The sequence below is a fragment of the Falco peregrinus genome, chromosome Z (assembly GCF_023634155.1).
Source record: "Falco peregrinus isolate bFalPer1 chromosome Z, bFalPer1.pri, whole genome shotgun sequence".
Lineage (NCBI taxonomy): Eukaryota > Metazoa > Chordata > Aves > Falconiformes > Falconidae > Falco > Falco peregrinus.
In genome coordinates, this window is record NC_073739.1 from 36,660,026 (window position 1) to 36,681,929 (window position 21,904).

At 44.3% G+C, this 21,904-nt stretch overlaps 1 protein-coding gene across 4 annotated transcripts; it reads left to right on the forward strand.

Annotated features, from left to right (window-relative positions):
• The first annotated feature begins 1,056 nt into the window (after positions 1-1,056).
• NFIL3 (nuclear factor, interleukin 3 regulated) lies at positions 1,057-16,131 on the forward strand. Of its 4 annotated transcripts, none has more exons than XM_055791288.1 (3): positions 1,057-1,239; positions 2,213-2,335; positions 12,104-16,131. In XM_055791288.1, the coding sequence occupies exon 3, from the start codon at positions 12,290-12,292 to the stop codon at positions 13,664-13,666; it is 1,377 nt and encodes a 458-aa protein (XP_055647263.1). In that variant the 5' UTR covers positions 1,057-1,239; positions 2,213-2,335; positions 12,104-12,289; the 3' UTR covers positions 13,667-16,131. The 4 variants fall into 4 exon arrangements, with proteins under 4 accessions (XP_055647263.1, XP_055647262.1, XP_027645882.1 ...); XM_027790081.2 differs by lacking the exon at positions 1,057-1,239 and adding an exon at positions 1,622-2,078; XM_055791287.1 differs by lacking the exon at positions 2,213-2,335 and having other exon boundaries at positions 1,058-1,239.
• The last annotated feature ends 5,773 nt before the right edge of the window (positions 16,132-21,904 follow it).

A 21,904-nucleotide genomic window follows, 5' to 3' on the forward strand; every position in this document is an offset into this window, starting at 1 on the left:
TTCTGGCTGGCCGTGTGTCACTTTCTAACGCGGAGGTTAAACGAGCGCCCGCCCCTCTTACCGCACCCCCGCTCCGCAGCGCTGCGCCGGGAGCGGCGGGGCTCGCAGGTGCGGCGGGTGGGACTGCGGGCGGCGCCGGCGGGGGGAGGGGCGGCCGGCACCGCTTCACCCAGACCGCGTTCCCCGCTCTCGGGCAGCGTTCCGGCGCTGCCGCCGCAGGCGTGAGGGCAGGGGCGAGGCCGGCGGAAGAAACGCTGTCAGGACGCTGCACCCGTGCCGATGACGGAGGCAGGGCAGCGGCCGCGGCGCGCAGGGTGAGCGCTGCACCCCGTGCCAAGTGCCGGGCGGCGCCGGCGGGGAGCACGCCCAGCGCGGGGCCCGGCCGCCGGCGGCGGGCTCCTTCCTCCCCGGTGCTCCCCCTTCGCCCTGTTACACCGTCGTTACTATTCCCCGCGAGCCGAAGCCCTCGCGCGACCCGCCGGCGGGTTGCCCGTATGCATGGCTAGGCGGCAGGTACGTGCCTCGGGAGCACGGCTCCCGGCTCTTGTGCAACTGCCCCGAGACGGCGGCGCTCCCGCCGGGGCTGCGGGGCTGCTATTTACACGCTATACAGATGCAATCTGATGACGCCACGCGCGCAGGCATCGGTAAGGCTGCGCGAGCTCCGTTCGCCCCGGCACCGCGCGCGGCGGCGCTCAGCCTCCGCCGCGAGCCCCCGCGCAGCCGCCGCCGTTCCCGTTGCCGGGGAGTGGGCGCGGCGCTGCGCCCCTGCGGAAACTGCGCGGGGCGAGCGCCCCCCCCCCCGCGGGCCGCGGCGGTTACGTAACCGCCGGCGCCCCCCGCGCTGCTCTTCCCCCCGTCCCCCCCCCCGCCCCGCGCCGCCCCCCGCCCCGCCGGCGGTTATGCAATCGCCAGCACACAGACCTACTGTACCACACACCGCCCCGCGCCCCGCCCCGCCCCGCCCCTGGCCGTTCCCATTGGCCGTCCTCAGGCGGTGCGCGGCGCCGATTGGGGCGGCGCGGCCGCCACTCACGGCGCGGCGCGGCTGGCATGCGGGCTATGATCCCCGCGCCGCGCAGCCCTGACCTACTAACACACATCCCTCCGCGCCGCCGCCGCACGCTCCCGCCCGGCCGCTCCGCTGCTGCGCTGCGCGGCACGGCACGGCTGCCCGCCCGCCTCGCTTGCGGCCCGGCGCGGGGCGGCGGATGCTCTGCGCCCCGCGGTGCGCTGCAGGTAGGAAGGCGCGCGTACTTGTGCGGAGCTGTGCGCGGGTACTAAGTTAGCGTGTCCGCCCGGCCTGCGGCGCCTACTGCGCGTCGGCTCGGCTCGGGCGGCGGTTACATAATGCGCGCCCAGCCGGCTCCGGCCGCCGCGGGGCGGGGAGGGGTCCGCCCGGCGGGCCGGCTCTGCGCGCTGGCGGGCGGCTCGGTGGAGGGGTGGTGGCGCGGGGGGCAGCCCGTAGCGTGCCCGCCAGAAGCTTTCCCTCGCCGGGGTGCTCGTTCCCGGCGTGCCGCACTACACCCCCCCCCTCCCCCTTCGCCTCTCCCAACAGCGACCCCCGGGGCACCGCCGCGGAGCCGCTCTCCCGCGTTGCATAATGTGGTGGCGGGGAGCGGGCGGTCGCGGTGCGGTGCGGGGGGCACAGCCCCGAGCGCCAGCCGCGCCTCGGCCCCCAAACGGGCGGGCGCTGCGTGCTGCCGGAGCCTGCCGGCCGGACCCCCCTTCTCGGGCGGTGCTGGGGGACGTTGCCCGCGGGCGAGCGGGATTAATGGCAGCGGCCCGGCCCCTGTCCCCACGCCGTGCGGGGCCGCGCTTGCCTCAGCCCTTTTCGTCACTTTTGTCGCTGTTTTTCAGGCGCTGCGGGACCGATCGCATAATAGTTCCTGGAAATGTTGCATTATGTAACCACAGAATTTGCTGGCAGCCGGGCTGGGAAGAGGGAGCTAATTATGCTATTTTATAATCTCGCTACAAAGAAACTAGGACAATCTCGCCTTGTAAAAAAGCCCCCGAAACCCGTAACTGTAACAGTTTTCGTTAAAGTGCGTTTAATAAGGGAAGTAGACAACTGGGTAAGTGGGGAGGCAAGGCGCGCTCGCCGGCTGCGTGCCGGGTGCCTTAAAACGAGATTTGTGTCCGTCTATATTTAGCCCCATCGCATTTTAGCAATTGTGGCTTCATGTGCTATTTCTGGTCTTTTCTCCAGAGCTGTGCGCGTAGACGTTCGAGGCCATTTGCTCGGATTTTTTAACTCCACGCCTTCAGAGACGTTTTGATAAGGCTGTATTTTTAGGAAGGCATTTCGCCCAGACGCTGAGCCATCTCTCCGGTACGGGCTTTCACTTGCTGTTTCTTTAAAAGAAAAAAAAAAAAAAAAAAAAGGAACGTCTAATTTAGGGGAGGAAGGTGTTTAGGAGATGTCAGCCTCGCCGGGGGAGAGAGGTAGAGCCGTCCCGCCTGTGCCCTGACGGCCGCGGCGGGGTGGGGGGTGCCAGGTGCCGCCGGCACCCGGGGGCAGCGGGGCCGGGCCCCGAGGGCCGCCGTCAGCGCCACAAGTAGGTCAGTGTGACAGCCTCGGCGGGGAGCGGAGCTGGTAGGCGACTCCCGATCCGGCGTCCACCTTCCCCGCAGGCTTTGGCCGCGCTCGGGGGTCGCCGTCTCCCCAAGCGGCCGTTGGGAGCCGTTGGTGGCCGTTGGGGCGCGGCGGCGGGCGAGCCAGGGCTGGGGGCGCTGGCGCTCCCCCTCAGCCCTTTGTTCTGGGCTGGGGCGGCGGCGGGCGGGGGGGTGGGGGGGTGGGGGGGGGGTGGGTGTCGGCGGGCTGATAGCGCGGGGCCGTGCTGAGGGGGGAGCGGGCCGGGCGCCATGCGGCGCCGGTCACGTAGGGGGCGGCCGGGCCCAGCCGGGCAGCCTTTGTGGCGGGCGCGGTGCGGGGCCGAGCTGCGGGGAGGCGGCGTGGCCGCCTCCCCGCAGCTCGGTGCGCCCCGCACAACGTCCCCACCTCCCCACCCGTCCTCCCCCTTGTCCCACCGTCGCCTGCAGGCAGGGAGCGCCAGACAAAGGTCCCATCGTCGTGCGTGTGTGTCCGTCCCCCCCCCCGTCCCCCCCCCCGCGCTGTTGCCTGCCTCCCTGCCCTGCGGAAGGGGTACGGCTCGCAGGTAGGCGTGAGATAGCCTTGCACATCCCCCGCTCCCGTGACCCGAGTATTTTCGGCTTTCTCCTTACGTAAGGAACAACAACAACAACCAACCAAAAAAAAAAAAAAATGGCCATTGCCCAATTCGGTTATTTTTGCCAAGTCATTTCGGCGTTGCAGTGGTAACAGCCGTGGCTGGACGTCCTGTGCTCTGGGGTCAGCTTATGCCCTGTCGCCAACGGGAGCATAGCTTGGAAGTTGCTGGTGAACAGCTTGGCTTTCAAGATTAGGTGATTATATTTTGTGTGTGTGTGTGTGTGTGCCTGCGACTAAAATGGTCCTCTAAGTAGATGAAACCAACATCACTATGCTTGTGACTGAAACCTCCAAAGTCCAAACCGAGTACCCCAGACGCTGTCTTTAGGTTTGGTATACCTGCTGTAGGTAGAGGCAGCAACATATTTTGAAAAATGCAATATTCTTGATAACATGCATAAACTTTTCTGCTGCTTGGTTGTTGGGGTCAAGTACAGCTTTGATTGTGAAGCTGCCTTGAGACTTATTGTTGTGTTAAAAATACCACACACACCCCCTTTTTTTTTTCTTGTCCTTGTAACTTGAATGGCTGCGCTGAGTTTCATTGTGTTTGCTCCTGTGTATGTAACCCACTTTGAGTCATCTTTGCCCTCCATAATTAATTCAGTCCAGACCCTTGTTTAAAATACTGCTGTGTATCACTTTTATGGTCCTTATTCAATCAAAATGTTGACTTTGATGGGAAACTTGAATGAATACAGATTTGGGTTTTGGCCCAAAGACCTGATTTAAACCAGCAAGTTCAAAGATTACTGCATAAAGATCCTTAATATCATTGGCACTAACTGTTATTGTTATAGAAGTTCTTGTGTTACAGATGTCTTTGACTGCTGAAGTGCTAACGGTCTTCAGTTTGATATGCCTCCACTTTCCATTTTTATTTACTCTATATTTTTAACTCATTCTCCAAAGGATTCTTAACTAGCTTTTAAAATATCGAGCTTCCTGGATTCAACTTCAAAGCCTCAAATTTCTGCTGTTTGGGGTTTTTTTTGTTTGTTTGTGGTTGGTTTTTTTTTTGGGGGGGGCGGCTAGTGTTTTTTTTTTTCCTAAAGGAACTGATCTGAAAGGTGTCAAAAAGCTTAGAGTCTTCCCATGAGCAATATGAACTTACATGACCTCCTCACAGCTTATCTCATCCTAAGAAGGAACAGTATTTGCCATGCTTTGGCTGAAATTTGTAGAACATACAGACATTCTTTCTGTTGCATATTGCAATAAAGTCTAAATAGAATCTGTGAAAGGTATCAGTACCACGCTGCTTTTTTCAATCCTTTGTCTTGAAATAAAACTCATAAATAAAATAAACCTTTAGCTCATTTTAAATTGACTTATTTTAAAAAAGTTATGCAAACTGTCCTTATGCAATAATTTTTTTCCAGACAGCAATCTTGCTGCTGTTATAACATCACTATGATGCAATAACATGAACAATAAAATCCTCTGTTTGAGTCTTATTACACACTGTTAAGCAATGTATCTGACTCATCAGCTTAATTGACTCTTCTGGGTGACCTTGCCATGATCATTACAGCCAGTTATGAGATATAAATGTGCTTAGGATATGTAATAGAAACAAAAATGCAAATAGATGGCCAATTCTTGCAGTCTGTTCTAAAAGAAAATGACAGTCCATGTTACAGTATGTTACAATGTTTGAAAATAATTGAAAAAATATTTTTTTTTTTTTTAGAAAACAAGGTATATGTAGCTGTTTAATAGTGATGCTAAGCATGACTGTCAAAAATAAGATTGTGTAAGCAAGGGCACACTTGGACTTGACTCAAAATGTGATAGAAACAACTGCCTTAAAAACTCATTGTGTTAAAAGGTGGATCTGAAATTAATTATTATTAAGACCTCCTTAGATAACCTGTGTTTTTTCTAATTCGTGTGTTGAATTGATCCATGCCCAAACTAGCATACTATGAGACTGGGTCTAGTGACAGGTACTACACAAATCTATCTTCTAGCAGAAATAATACCTTATTTAAAATTGGGGGAGTTTTCGCCTTTCTTGAGTTGCTCCATCTTGGTGTAATTTTCAGTCTGTCCTGAAGTATTTGAATAATTAACCAGTTTTTGCCACAGAGGTGGCTGCACAGCCGTTAGCCGTATAGATGCCCATACTGCAAGACCTCCACTTACGACTAGAACACAACCCAATAAAGAAAATGGTGCTTGGCATGGGCAGTGATCTTCCTGCCTGGACCATCTCACAGAACCAGAGCTCTAAAAATTGCTATTCTCTGTTCTGTTTGCAATGAGTGGTAGATACCGACATTTTACAGGTGGTGTTTGTTTTACATATTTGTACTTCAGCTGTTATATAACAAGATGCATGCTTAGAACATCAGCTGGGATTAATTGACATAATTCTGTTGCCTTTAAATAGCGCTCTATAAATGTAGGTCATCTGAAACTCTGGTCCATGCTTGGCATTTTAAGATCATAGTTCAATAATAAAAAAACATTTGTTGTCAGAATAATTAACAATTGATTTTGTTTGTTGTTGGGTTTTTTATGGCTCTTAACTGAGGGAAAGCTGAGATTGTATTTCCAGAACATTGTTACTATTAATTAAGTCACAGCTTTTTGCTGTCTAGTTTTTCCTGCTGTCAAGTAGCTATTGGAACGAGCAGAAACATACTGTCATAGTACTATAACTTCAGTAACCATTGTTTCTATTGGGGTCTTATTAAAAGTACTGGAAAGTGATGTGATTATTTCAAATGGCATGATTTATATGCACATACACAAAATACAGTTATTGTACTTATATAATTAAATACATAAGTTATATATGTATTTCCTTTAAGTTATATTTGTATTTACTTTGCTTCTTAGTTTTAGAGTTTTTCCTGGCATGTTGGGTAACATTGTTAGATCTTGTTTTCCATCCTTTAAAACAAAGCAGTAAACAGCTTGTTTGATTCTACCAGATCTGTTCAATTTTTCCCATACTGTTTTCCTAAGGAAATGGAATAAAATATAGGTCAAATTTGCACCTATTAAGCTTGACTGACCTTTTTGAGCAACAGCTACCTCTAACGTATGTTTCCTGCTCTCCAAATAATATTTTTATTTGTGTAATATGTGTAATTTACCTTTGGAAAGAAGGCTGTACTTTAATTTGTAGTTATTAAGATAAACAGTAACTTAAGTAGTTTTCCTAACAATGAAAGTCTTCTGTAAAAATTAAATGTGACATCAACTTTCTGGGGTTTGGACAGCTTGGAGGTGGGTAATATGAAGGTGCAGTAGTGTTCCAAGTTTCATGACTATTTTATTCATTTTTTTATATATATTTGTTTGAAAAGGGGCATAATAAATAATTTTTTTATGTTCCCAGTGGACTACATTGTGTAGACATCTCCCATTACTTTCTTTCAATAAGATGATCAACATTTTAGCAAAAATGGGTCATCTTGTACAAAGCTATCATCATCAGTGTTCCACTGACCTAATTACACATTGATCCTGAAACGGTAAGCATTTAAGATGCCCATGAAGTTGTAAGGAAGGGGAACTGTGTACAAGATCAATAGTTCTGCATTGCTCAGTGCTATTGTAATGGATTTGTGGTCTCCATGAATGTAACTGTATAATGGCAGTAATTGATGGTAACTTTTGTACTGTAAATGCTTTTCCCTTTTGTGACTGTGGATACCCTGTCTGTCATGGCATAAAATGTAGTCGCCTAGTTTTTTCCCAGAAAGTTTTAAGTTCTTTTGCTCTACATTCTCTAGACCCTCTTGCCCCCAAATCTTTTCTAGGGAAAATATCCTATTCCAGTGGAGCTAGCATTAGAGCTTTCCTTCAACAGTAATAGAATTTTGTTAATGGTACTAGATAAAAGGCAAGAAAAAGTATGTTGAAGGATTTCAGTGGAGGTTGGAATGAGGCCACATCCTCTGTTGGAGAGGATTTCTGACTTATGACAGACCTGAGAGGTGCAGAATTCCATGGCATTTTTTTTTTCTGTGAAAAACGGTAGAGTTAGAATAGCTCTGAAGTATTTCAGCAGTGTTTAGGCAGGCTGTGTATTCTTGACCTAAGCTTAAACTCTGCCTCCTGTCCTGCATGTGCAATGAGGATGATATTTTTTCTGTACCTCATAGAAGTCTTGAGACAGATAGCAACTGTTTTTAAAACACTTTGAATATAAAGTGCAAACTATATGCTTCAGTTTTTCAAAGTTTGGATTGCAAACTGGTATCTGAGCAGGTTGTACACCAGCCTTTCTGGTATGTAGACAGATTTTCAAAACAGATAACCTGTGACAGAATGGTAGCAGTAATATAATTAATGATACCTATGCAAAATATGGACGACAGCAACTGAAAATATGCACAGACGTATTGGTAATGAGCTTTAATTGTTTTTTTGCAGGTTGCCATATAGTACTGACAGTGATAGAGGCATGTGGTTTTTTTTTTTTTTCTAAAACAAGAAGTTGTGCCATTATTTTCTTCCATTTTGATGGACTGAGAAATGTTTTGGACACATGGTGATACAAAAGTGAATTGTGGTTGAGCATCCAGCTGGTAGAAATGTGATTTTATGAAATTGAATGAAAGCCCTATCAAAATATTAGAGCAATAAAATTAAACAATTGGTTGTCTCATTCTGTGATACATTTGAAAAATTAGGTGTGGAGGTAGCATGAATTATTTTGTGAAATACCAAGAATAATATGGAGTTACTCTGTGGGGAAACATGTACGTGGGAAGGCCCACGTGCATTCTTTCAAGTGGAAATTACTTGTGTGATTAAATTACACAGAAAAGAAAGATTGTGGCCCTGTCCTTCAACTTTCTGAAACTTTTCAATTATTAGAGTGTGAATACACAAATCCCCAGGATTAATCCTTAATGTACTATTTGACACAATCAGTTCACTGAAGTATTTTTTGAAGTCCATGGATAAATTAATTTTTCATGATTACTGCATACATAATTTCTTGCTTCAATAGCATGAGTTCTATACAACAGTCTCATTAATACTTGGATCTGGAATTGTACCCTGCTTCTATTGAAGCCAATGGCAAAAATTGCTGGGGGAGCAAGACTGGGTCTGTAATTAAGTTAATAGGGTCAAGTGTTATTACAGTGTTGAATTGTCACTCAATGCCATTAACATCAACCAACCAAGAATATATACATATATATCTTTAGCAGTGACTAATGTAAGGCAGTATTAAATGTTGGTTTTATAACACTTTACGAGGGAGTGATAAAGCAATTGAAAAATTAATCATAAGGGAAAATATTGGAATCTGAAATATATTCAGAGGAATCATTACAGTTCATTAATTTATGTGTAAATACCGATGTTTTCCAGTGGAATTATAAAATGCAAGTGAAGGAAATGGCTGGCTTCACTGAAGGCATTTTACCATTATCATCAGATGGAATTTAATTGGTTTACAGACTCAGCATTGGGCTGATCCACATGGAGAAATATTCATAAACAAGGGCTTTGACTCCTGTGTGTTAAGCAGCAATTCCAGTTCTCATGATAAAAGTGCTGAAGGAAGATGTAGAAAGAAGTAAAGATATATTGTTTTGCTAATTCACTAAAGCAATGGCATTAGAACTAACTACATAAATAGCAAACCAGTAGGACTATGTCAGTGGGTTAAACATCTGTCTTGACAGCTTTACTGTTGGACTCTGACAAGACAGCAAAGTTCAATACTGCACACAAAAACGTGCTTGTTTTGATACACAATTAATATTTGATGTAGCTTTGCATGCTACTTACGTTCTGTCTGTTTGTGCCAGGAACAGTGTGTGCAGGAGAGAGACTGGCCAAAACGGGAGTTACCAGTGCTACAGTGAGCAGGTCGTATACTGGAATGGCTCAGACTGCAGAAGTCCTGTGGAACACAAGGGACATGAGCTCTGCAGGCTGTTGGGTTGTGAAGTGCAGCTCAGTGCCAGTGTTAGGCTGCAGGAGATTGTTTGCACATGCAGTTGAGTTTTTACTGATACACAGATGGTCATACTGATAAACTATAAAGATACATTCCTTTAGGAAACCCCCCTGAACAAGCCAACAACTTTTTTCTCATTATTATTATTATTATTATCATCATTATTTTTGTCATTATTAGTATTTTTCTTAGATTACAGTGTTGGACAAATGCCAAAGTGTGATCACTTTGAGCTGGAGACTATACAGGTGTTCTTACATTCACAAAGTCGTAGTTCTTATCCTAAAACAGTCTTGTGGGGAAATCGAAGATTGGAATATAGAGGAAAAGAGGCTGGATTAAATCTGTGTAGGTACAGTTTCATTCTTTTAAGATATGCGCAGATCCTGTAAGTACTTCCTTGCTGTTGCTACTGTTATGAGTAAGTGTAGATGTTCCAGGGTATATGGCAGATAAATATACAGGAAATAGTGATGAATGCATGTTAGTATCCGTTTTCTAAGAGAATAAATATTTTTATTTGGGTTTGAGTGTAGCTCTCTAGTACTGTTAAATGCAGTAAGATGTCTGTATTTGTAAGGCTCTGAAATGTCACAAAAGTTGTTTTGAACCCTTTTGATTTTCGTGACAGTTGGCTGAGATGTATACTAAGAGGCAAGTGATGATTTCATAGGTATTCAGACATGTTATACTGTTTCCTGCTGTTCGCCGTAGAAGCTGTGTGTACAAAAATGCAGAAGTTATTAATGATACAAGTGAATGCAGTGGCTGTAGTATATCAAGACAATTATGGATCAATAGCTGTGCATTCTCAGTGCTACAGGATAATGAAATAAAATCCCAGTATTGTTATTCTTTTAATGTAGTCGTGTTACAGAGATCTACAAATGTCACAAGAATTCCTGTGGCCTTTTTTAATTTTTAAATTCTGTGTGTTCAACAATGATATTTTTTTTAGAACTAGTGAGTTGCACTAGATTTAAAATGATATGCATATTAATTAAACCACTGATTACGTGTAGCAGTGAAATTGGGCAGAATGGCTATACAGATTCTTCAGCAAATCAAATTATGCTGACTGTTTGGACAAATGGATGTTGCTTTGTTGTAGGGCTTATTTTTGTTTTTAAACCTGATCCAGCTCCTATTTAACTTGACAGAAAGCTCCCTTTGACTCTGATTTGAATTTTGGATCAGGATCTAACTATATAATTGCTTGTACATTAGAGATACATTTCTCCTTTACAAACATGGCAATTTGTGGTGCTGCTTTTGCACTAAAATATTAGATGCTGTCTTTGGTGTGGCTGGCTTCTAAATCTATTTTCCATTAAGGCTGTGTTATCGAAGACAAATAGTTACATGTCAGTAATTAACCATGGATTTTAGGAAATTCTACTTAGCTGTTCTATTAAATGTGTTAATTTTTCATGACAGAAGAGTTGGCATGGTCTGATGGAACAGAACCCAGCTTGAAACCTGAGTCTTTATGACCCTGCTTAATTGTTATTACATCACTCACTCCTCTTTGCCTTCTGGGAAAGACAAGAGAACCTGGCAGAATACAATTCATTAATTCTTTCATAATTTTCCCAACTGATAATGTTAAAATTAGTTTCATTAGTCATTGTGAAAACATTCCCAATAAATAGTGACATTAATCTGAAGTGGCTGACTCTTTTTGTTTTGGTTTTTGTTGTTGTTTTGTTGAGGGGTTTTTGTTGCTGTACAGGCAAGAATCATTGTTGTCTCAATAGTCAGTTCTATAAAAGCACTTGGCATATTACATTTATTTTACCAGAAACATGACTGACTGTAGAAAATGAGATATTGAGAAGCTATATCTCAGATCAAGACTAAATGGTCTTTTGAGAATAAAGTATTTTTAGATTAAGAGGGACCAAACAGAACGAAGACCAATTTAAATGCTAAGTTCAAATTTATCATTAAAATGTCTGAAGCTAAAGGTTAAGCTAGTTTTCCTTTGTTAATGGTAAGATTTTTACATCTAAACTTCCACTTTAATGCAAACAGTATTTTCTAAAGGTACACATGCCTCAATGGTATTAAACTTTACTTTGATGTAATAAGACTATTTTTCAAGTGCAAATTACTAATTAAATGTTACATCTCTAATGTATTTTTCAATAGTGATTTTAAAAGTTTTCTTTGTAAGACAAGGAAAAAATTACCTAATACTTTTTTCCTTGCCAGTATTTTTTAATAGTTAGATATTTGCCCAAATTATGGGTATGTATTGACTAGTTTGAATTGATATGATTGATCAAAAAAGGCATTTTAAAATTTCAAGTGTGTATAAGCATTTGTGTATTTATAACTATATATGCATAGATATATTTTTTTATAGGATGCAAAACCAGTAATTAAATCTTTAACAGTTTCAATGGATAGTGGTGTTATTTTAAGACGATAGAAAGCACTCCACCTTCTATAAATGTGTATGTTATTTTTAATCCATGACGGACCCAAATATATGGCATTTTTAAGTCACACACTACAGCTGTTTTCAGAAAAGATGCTTTAATATGAAGAACAAGATACTATCCAGGGCTGCTCATCAACATGCCTGGTGTCCTGCGGTATTAACTGTTGGAGGCTTCAGTTGGTCAGTGTTATCATGGAAAGTTCTGTGACAACATTACTGTAGGATCAAAACTCAAAAATATTTTGACTGATTTTTTTTTTTTTTTTTTTTTTTTGCATGGATCATATTACATTTTTTTTTTTTGGAAGTAATTTGCTGTGCAGGTATCATAAAGCTTAGAATATCAGTTTTTTCAATGTCGAGCTGTCTTCATATTTCAGCAGATTTAATGAACAAAATGCTAGTCTTTTTTTATCAAAAACTACTTTTGCATGTCCTGAACCTGCAATTCCTAGATAGTAATCAAATTCTCTATTTATTCCAGGTTTTTAAGAAGATTCCTGTTTCCTCAGCTAAGAAAATTGGTTCTAGACACTTCTGTCTGAGACTATGAAAGAAAAGGAAGAATGTGTGTGGATTTAAAATTACTGTATTTATCAAGTGGAGTGAGAAATACTGGGGAAATAGCTTGCTCTGTTGCTTATTGTAGATCTTCTACAAATTGTTTCTGATGCAGCTGAGAAAAATGCAGACCCTTAAAAAAGAACACGGACCTGTTGACACAAGTAGCAATGTGGACAAAATCATGGTACTTAAGTCAACTTTAGCAGAAGTGTCTGAAGAATTGTCTACAAATGAAGATATACTGCTTACTGAAGCAAGTAGTGGAAAAAGCAAATCTTCAGCTTGCCGGAGAAAGCGAGAATTCATTCCAGATGAAAAGAAAGATGCTATGTATTGGGAGAAGAGGCGAAAAAATAATGAAGCTGCCAAAAGATCTCGTGAAAAACGGCGACTGAATGACCTTGTCTTAGAGAACAAACTAATTGCACTGGGAGAGGAGAATGCCACTTTGAAGGCAGAGCTGCTTTCATTGAAGCTAAAGTTTGGTTTAATTAGTTCTGCAGCCTATGCCCAAGAGATACAGAAACTCAGTAGCTCAACAACTGTGTATTTCCAAGACTATCAGAGTTCCAAATCAAATATTAACTCATTTGCAGATGAACATGAACCATCTATAGTTGGTAGCAGTTGTATTTCTGTCATTAAACACTCTCCTCAAAGCTCAATGTCTGATGTGTCTGAAATATCATCTGCAGAGCATACTCAACCAAGTCGTATACAAAGCAACTGCAGAAGTCCTGAAAATAAGTTCCAGATTATAAAACAAGAGCCCATGGAATTGGAGAGAGAGACAAGAGATGACAGAGGTTCATATAAAGCATCCATATATCCAAACTACATGGGAGCTACCTTTAACGTGTACTCACATTCTCCTCCTCTCTTGCAAGTTAATAGGTCCTCCAGTAATTCCCCCAGAACATCAGAAACTGATGATGGTGTAGTTGGAAAGTCATCTGATGGAGAAGATGAACAGCAGGTTCCTAAGGGTCCAATCCATTCCCCAGTTGAACATAAAAATGTTCATGCAACAGTTAAAGTTCCAGAAGTGAATTCTTCAGCCTTGCCTCACAAGCTTCGAATTAAAGCCAAAGCCATGCAAGTTAAGGTGGAAGCAATGGATAATGACTATGAAGCAACACAGAAATTGTCATCACCCATTGACATGTCTTCAAAAAGACATTTTGAGCTTGAAAAGCATGGTGCACAAAACTTGGTGCATTCTTCTCACACTCCTTTCTCGGTTCAAGTGACTAACATCCAAGACTGGTCACTTAAACCAGAACTCTGGCATCAGAAGGAACTCAATGTAAAAATTCAGAGTGGTTGCAAAACTGGAGTTGTTGAAATAAAAGACAATATCTACAATGTCTCTGAGTCAGAGAACCTGTATTTGAAGCAGGGCATAGCAAGCTTATCTGCAGAGGTTGCGTCACTTAAAAGACTTATAACTACACAACAAATCTCTGCATCAGACTCTGGTTAAGTTACTACTGAATAAAGGCTTATTGTTTTAAAGGATGTCATTTGCAGTAGATCAACATGTTTTGTATTATGCGGAATTTTCACTGGACTTGTGATGTCATTTCACTGTAATGTTCACGTAATGTCTGATTGGTGTCTTTTTGTGCACAAATTATTATGAAGACTAGGTTGTGTCATGATCACTATGCCTTGTGTATAGTCAAATAGCCTGTACAAAGGCTGTATATAGTGAACTCTATTTTCTTTTTGTTCTTCTACTATAAAGCGTGCAAGTTACCAGTTACAATAAAATATTGGTGACAAACACAGAACATCTACTCCAGTTCAGTTGATTTTATGAACTTGTAAATAAGTTGTTAATTAAAAACTGGCTTTTTCTTACACTGTGCTCAATTTCACTTACGTTTGGTTTTTACAGCCTAACAACCAAATTACAATTTACAACATGTGTAGTCTTTCTGGCCACCTTTTTCCTTAACTCCTTTTTTAGAAGAGAATAGAAATAAAGTGAATATTTATAAGTGAAACAGTACCGATTTATAGCCTTAGCCTTCTTTAACTTATTTATTAGTGGAAGTTAACCAAAAACCATACAAATTCTAACCCAGTAACTAATATCAGCAACCTTTTTTTGTCATTCTATCTCACATGAGACTGTAATGATTTTCCTGAATGGTTAATTGTGATGAACCATTTTTTCAGTATGGTAACTTGATGTTTTAGATGAAGTTATTTAAGTTGGATTTGTGCATCTGCAAAGTTTTCAGAGCCTTGCAGTGTAAGAATTGGACAACACCATCTCTGTCAAGGGTTGGCTTGTGTGTGCAAGGGGTGCAGATGTGGAAAGAAGTATGCACAAAGGCTGCATAAAAGAGTCTGTTCCTCTTGTATACCATGGTTCTTTCCTTGGCAGACTGTGGTTCACCTGTAGATGAAGGATAAGGCTACTGGATCTGTAAAGTTTGAGCTCAACTAGGCAAATATTTATATAAGGGGCAGGCAATAGTAGTAGCAAACTTAGAGGAGACTATCTGCTGTTTTAGTTCCCAGTGTGGGACATAATGCAATTGTAAGCAAGTTGTAGAACCAATTTGGCCTTGGTTTCAGTGGCTTGGTTAACTGAACTGGAATACCCTGTCTCACTATGGAGCATTTTGCAAGAACTTCTTACATGTAAAATAAAGACTGTGTGAAGAACTGCACAATCCAGATACTACTAGCCCCTTACAATTTATGCAGATGATAAGTTCTTCACTTTATGTCTGGACAGGGCTGCGATGCTCTTTGTCTTTGAGAAGAGCCATTGAACCACAGAGACTACAATTGCATCACACATCCTTGGTTTGGCTTACCAAAGTCTTTCATTTTAAAATTTAAAATAATTTATAAATAGAACATAGACTTGGCAGAGGTTCTTTTCATGATACTTCCCCTTCTTTTAACATACTAATATATCAGACTAACAATTAAGCTTTTTCTGAAAAGGCTTTTTATTAATTGCCATACTGTATAATGAATGGAACCTTTCCATAGAATTAAAATACTAATTAAGAAAACAATATGTAGGTATTGTTTTTTAAATTCATACTTGACTTGAGTGAGAGGAAGTTTGTCAATTTTTTGGGGATATGAAGAGGAGTCTGAGTCGCTCCTAATAGCTCTGAAGCTTGGTCCAGCAGTCAAGGCAATGGCAAAACTCCCTGATGTCAGCAAGACCAGGATTTGATTCTGTACCTTTTCAGGAGCTGATGATTCACAGTCACGTTCTGGGAGGACCTTGGCACAGAAATCACTGGTACTTTCTGAGCTTTTTTGAGCCTTCTAACTGCTATGCTGTATTTGTGGCATTCAGAGTTAATAAACTGTTATTCTTTTTTCATGCCTTAATAATACAATAGACCCCATAGCTGGGCTCTGTATGTATTTGGTAATTAATATAGATGACATTTCAATGTTACTGAAAATAAGCTCAGGATTATTGCATGAAATGTAAAAATTTGCATTGAATGATGGGGATATGAGACATGAGGCAGTGATTACTACTGTCTCTTTGCTTGCTAAGTATCTTCTGTAAGCAACAATAAAATTCTTTAAATATTTTGCATATTATTTATCACATGTAATGTGTTAAAAGAGAGGACTTAAAACTCTCAGTGTTGCCATCTGTGTAAGCCTAGATCTATTGGTTTTTGTTTTTTTTTCCATTTCTTGTTAGAGTTGTTTGTCATAATGGAAGAATGTTGTCCTCTTTCTAGCTCATTATATATTTTGTGTATCTGTTTTGTGCAATTAATACTTAACAGTAATGATGTAGTTAATTTGTTGAAGGATGTCATTGCAAGAAAGTTATAGCATGGAGCTTAGGAGCACAATCAGATGTTATTTATACTCCCTTTATACCTTAGTGTTATGCTTCATTTGAAGAAAGAAATAAATAATTTGTCTTTTGTTCAAAACCAGATCTAATTACAACATGACTTTCTATTACATTCATCATCCTAGTCCAACACAGAGGTGTTAGCTGCGGTTGATGACGAATCTTCCTGTGCTGAACTCAGTATTTCTGCAGCAAGTATTTGGAGGATCTTCCACAGGCGTTGTGAGGTTACGAAGTTGCAGGAGTGTGGGTGGTACATACAAAGCCCTGATCTTGGCTACAGTTGCACTTTCACCAGATGCAACTTGTCAACAGCTTCACTGCAGTGTACATGCGGTGTAGATGGCCCCTCACTCAGACACCACCCACCACCACCCCCCTCTTTCCCTACCTTTAGCCTGCTTTCCTTCAAGACATGGTACTGGGAAAGATGGAGTGTCACTCTGAGTGGGGAGAAGAAGAGAATGCAGTGGGACGCTGCTCCCCTGCTCCAGCTTTCAGCTGGTACGCAGTTACGCATGAGTATGACCAGGGGAGCTGGGGAATCAGATAGCTGTGCCCTTTCAGCCTGCCTTCCCTTACTGCAGAAAACAGAATCAGCCTCCGTGAGAATACCCTTGACTGGTCTGCTAGTCTGTCCATTAGAGATCAGAAGGTTGGTTTGAACACATAATGGGCTTTACCTAAGGGGATATAAACTGGTATCACATCCTCCAAGTTAGAGAAACATTTGTAAGCTCAGCAACTAACTGACAAAACATAAAACTTGCTGGAAGTGGAATCTTTTTCATGTGAAGGAACATGGGTAATTAGAAAGTAGCTGAATGTAGAGTGTGCCTTCAAAGGGCAATGTTAAGGGCCACACACAGAAACTGGGAGCTCCAGAGACTTGCCAATATAAATACTCATTTTTCACAGGAACACAGGAATGGCCATGCTAGACTAGTCTGGCTAGTTCCAAACCTGGCCTGTGATAATCATTAGTAGGAAGGGCTTAATGGAAAGTTGTAAGAAAAGTTCACGGCAAATAACTTGATTAGCAAGGTAAGTTTCTTCCTAGTGACATCAACTGGCAGCTAGTCAACACTGTGAAGTGTGGGTATTGGGTCCTCTTAAACCTGCCCTTAGTTATGTACGAACACAGTAATATATCCTCATGTTCTATCAACATCTATATTTCAGTAGGTACAAAAATTGAATGCAGATACGCCCATACATATACCAAGTCCATACATTATGACTTTCTTCATCCCCTCAACTTTCTGTCTTCTGTAAAACTTAAATATTGTGTGGGATATATTTACATTTTATTAATATTCTGTACAGCCAAATATACCCTTGCTCATGAATAGGAGAGAGGTAACACAATTCCTGGTTAATTGTCTTATTATTTTGGATGTTTTCATTACGGCCCTTATGTCCATGTGAGCAGTGTATGAGACTAAAAACATTTATTTTCTGTAGAACTTAACAGAAATGTAAAATTGCACCGTAAACACATTTCTGAAGTTTTACTACTAAAAATCTTTTCTACTTGCTAGTACATAAACATGCTGTTGAAAACAGGTAATGTACAATGAATTTAGCAGAAAACTGCCGGAGTATCCAATTAATATGGCCTTTATTAACACCATGTTGTTACAAAAATACAGTTCATTGCACAATACAAGCTTGGTAGAATACAAGAAGAATACAACAAAACAATTTTTGGTATTTATTGCATAAGAACAAGTAGCACATACTGTTCCATTACAGTGCCAAATTACAAGTTAAAAATACAAGGCTAAATCCTAAGGCTTTTCACTCAGTGTTAGATTCTACTTTCCTTAACAAAGTAGACTTTTTATGTGTGTGAAAAGGGACTCAAGATGAGTAACATTACCAAGACATAATCTTTACAGTTCACTCAAGGCATGAACTCCTACTGATTTTCCTGTCTCTAAGGCTAACTTCCTTGTGACACCACCGTGATATGAGTCACTTCATTCATATCAATGGAGTTAGAGGGAACTTGCTCACATACAAAAGAGAAGGCAGTCAGATATTCAACTATTATTTATTTAACGACAGCTCTAAAAGGACCCTGAATTATGATCAAAAGCTCAGAGCAGAGGCCTAGTACTTATTTGCTTGAAAGAGAAAGCATCAGAAGACATTTGGTTTTAGGACTCCAAAAAATAGCAGGAATGCATCTATGTTTTTAATGATTTGACCAGCTACTATCTGTGTGGCAATCCCAATGGCTGTGACTGGAGTTATGGTAATTCCTCCTTAAACACTATAGAGCTCCACAGGATTATAAACAGAAGCACTCACGGAGACCAAATGCAGGGCCTGCAATTCTGCCATGATTCTATGTGGGTTTTAATCTCCTGCACACAAGCATCCTTCCTGACTGCACTCCATCTGAGAGAGATGTGATCTGAGAAAGCCTGCATCAGTCTAAAGGTTCTGGGGAAGCTAAATAGCCATCTAATACTACTGACATTCAGATAACATGGGCAATTTTTCCTCCATCATCCCTTGTTCTTACTACAAATGGACGCACAACCTAACATGTCAAGCACTTGTTACATTTTTCCATGCTGTTCAGATTCTTGGATGTGCAAATGCCTGAATGGGCATCTAAGTTAATAACTGAGGTATGTGAAAAGATCAGTCTACCCTGTTACCTGTATGTGCCAAAGTTGGCATCCATTATGTCTACATTTCTAAGATGTGATACTAAACATTTCTTTCTAACAATTTGGACTTCTAAAAATTCTCTTCCAAGTTTTGTATATAAATATACTAAGGACAACTGCATGGATTTCCACAGGATTTCTGTTATGCATCCATGAAAGCCAGGATATTAATGGTCTGTATAGCAATCAGAAAATACCAAAGCATAATATCATATAAGATAGCTGAAAATATGATAAAATGCAATGAGAGCTATTGTAGCATAACACAGTATTCCTTTTTCTGGGACTTGTTCCCATTAAGGATTTAGAAATACTAGAGGGAGTTAAGAGGAGAACGAAAGTGAAATAATAAACTCTCAGGGGCTGAACCATGACTTTAAAATACATACATTTAAACCATATATTTAAAATACAGCCCACACTATCCACATCAATAGTCAATATATGTGCACAAAGTATTTAGTTCCCATTCTCAAAAAAAGTCTTGGTCACACATGTTTTTTAAAAGCCTGGTTGTTTAAAATGTGGAAAAGCAAATGGCAAAAATATTTACATAAGCAGAACTATATAGGACAAGAAAGAATAACATTAAAACAGGTAGACAACATATGTGGCCTATCAATATTGTATGGGGCTGCAAATACTGTATGTTTCCTCATTTTCTGTAAGAATAAAGACATTAATTTAAAAAAGTACTTTTAGCTCTTTTCATCACATTACATCCATGGCAAAACCACAAAAACAAACCAAAAATTAGAGAGAAGCAGACAATGCTGATTTGATGGTATTGAAAGATAGTAGAATGGAATAGTTGCAGTTGGCACGGACCTACAACAATCGCCTAGTCCAACTCCCTGACCGCTCCATGCCAGATCACCAATGGGCTGACCAAAAGTTAGAGCCCATTATGAGGGGCATTGTGCAAATGACTCTGCTTAAGGCTCTGAGAGGCACGGCGCATCGAGCACCTCTCTTGGGCGCCTGTCGCAGCGTCTGACCACCCTCGCAGTAAAGGAAGGTTTCTTCTGCCACGGCTTTGGACCGTTCCACACGTCCTGTTGCTGGAGACCAGCGAGAAGAGATCAGCACCGCCCTCTCCACTTCCCCTCCTCAGGAAGCTGTGGAGAGCAATGTGGTCGCCCCTCAGCCCCCTTTTCACCAGACTGGATGAACCCAGTGTCCTCAGCCGCTTGGCATCCATCTGCTGAGCGTCTGCCAAAGAGGGGTCCTTTGCGAGCAGAGGAGAAGCAGCTCCAGCACCAAGACTTGATCTGGCCGAGCGGGAAGAAAGCCTGTGCTGGAGGGCAGCAGCATGGTCACCTCTCCAGGGCTGCTCTCCAGTGGGACAGCCCGCCACATGTGCCGGTGCCTGGCATTGTCCCTCCCCAGGTGCAGGACTTGGCGCTTCCCCTTGCTGAGGTTCTTGGGAGCCCGGGCTGACGCAGAAGGCAGCACCAAGTGGAGACTCCGTGCAGGAGGAGGGATCTGGGCACCGCCGTGGCCAGGCTGCAGCCAGCAGTGCAGGCTGGTAGGGGAGCAGAGCCGCGGGACGTGGGGGCAGCGTCTGCGGTGAGGAGGACGACGGGCCCGGGGTGGTGAGCGATGATGGGGCACAGGGTGGCCCTGGAGAGCCCCCGGCTGGAAACATCTGCCCCGGCACCAGCTGCAGAGGTGGAGGCCTGGAGGTGGGCAGCACTTGCCTTTGGGGGGAGGAGTGAAATAGTAGCTGGCACACATAGGAGGACCCCTCAGCTTTAGCTAGCATCCCACCCCTCCCAGGAAAAAAGCAATAAAGGGCAAGGACAGCAACACCACCTGCACTATTAGTAACACCAGGAGATTTTCTGGAGTTTCCGTGCTTTTATTTTATTTAGATAGTTGGATTTGGGGTGCTGGGAGCTCTTGTGGGTTGGTGGATGCTCCAGCTGATGGCATGGTCCTGCTTTGGCCATCCCTCCAGAGTCACCGACGCTGTGCTGCCCTCTTGTTGGCTGGCGAGGCCTTGGAGCTGCCAGCCCTCCTCTTTGGGGGTCGCCGTGGCCCCCCAGGGGAGTGTTCACTGCCCCGGCCAGAGGTGGACGTCCTGGGCACAGCCTCCCCTGGCTCCTCCTGGGGCTCTTCTTGCCCTGCGAGGGTGGTGACAGGGGCAGCAGGGGGGCTCCCACCAACAGCAGCAGATGAGGTGCCAGGGAGCTCATCTAAGCTGGGTCTCCCAGGGCTGCTGGAGGGGGCTGGGCCAGGGGCAGGAGCCCCCCCTCGGGAGGCAGCAGGCTGGGGGACACCTGCGGGGCTGCCCTCCTGCCCCCCAGTAGGACTGGCGTCCTGCCAGCCCAGTGGTCTGCGGGCCTCCCCCCTGCGCCGCCGCGCAGCGACACGTGCACGCTGTTGCATGAACATCGCTGGGCGGTTTTGCAGGGAGCCCCCAGGCAGCCAGCCCATGGCCCCGTCCTCCACCGCAGCCCTCTCCTGCACCCTGCTGCCAAAGGTCTCCTCCAGCTCCTGACGGACCCAGGACTGCAGGATCTGGAAGAGCCCTGGCTGCTGCCGGAAAGAATTCAACCAGATTGGGTGTTGGAGGCTGCCCACAGGACGCCTGAGCACCCCTTCTGCAGCCCACCACTGGGGTGCCCCAGGGTGATGGAGGTCGCGGGCGGGTGGGTGTCTGGGAGCTCCTCCTGCCTGGCAGGCGATGACAGGTGGTGTGATGGCATGCTCCTTGTAGTCATCGTCCGCCCGCACCGAGTGCGCGATGGAGAGGACCCTCCTCTTGCAGAGGGGGCACTCGGGCTTGCTCTGAGCCCACCGCAGGATGCACGGGTAGCAGAAGCGGTGGAGGCATGTCATCACGAAGCTGGGTTCCTCGCAGCTGTCCAGGCAGATGGGACAGCGCTCCTCCAGCTCCGCGGCCATGCTCTCCACGTGCTGCGGTGGGCTGGGGGGAGCCGGGGATGGTGAGCAGCTCCCTCTCACTGGCGCTGCAGCAGCGGGTGTCACGCTAGAAAGGGAAGAGAGGCCACGGTCACTGGCTGGCCCGGGGAGGGGTGGAAGACATGCCCAGGCCCCCCCAGAAGGAAAGCCTCCCCGCTCCCCAGGGCGAGGTGTCCCCTGCCAGCTCACCTCTGCTGCTGCGAGCGCCCCTCCTGGGTGCCCCGGCTGCCTGAACCTGGCAGGGCCGGGG

What these genes read in the sequence shown, in the direction of transcription:
- NFIL3 (XM_055791288.1), top strand. Translation starts at nt 12,290, where the DNA reads ATGCAGCTGAGAAAAATGCAGACCCTTAAAAAAGAACACGGACCTGTT.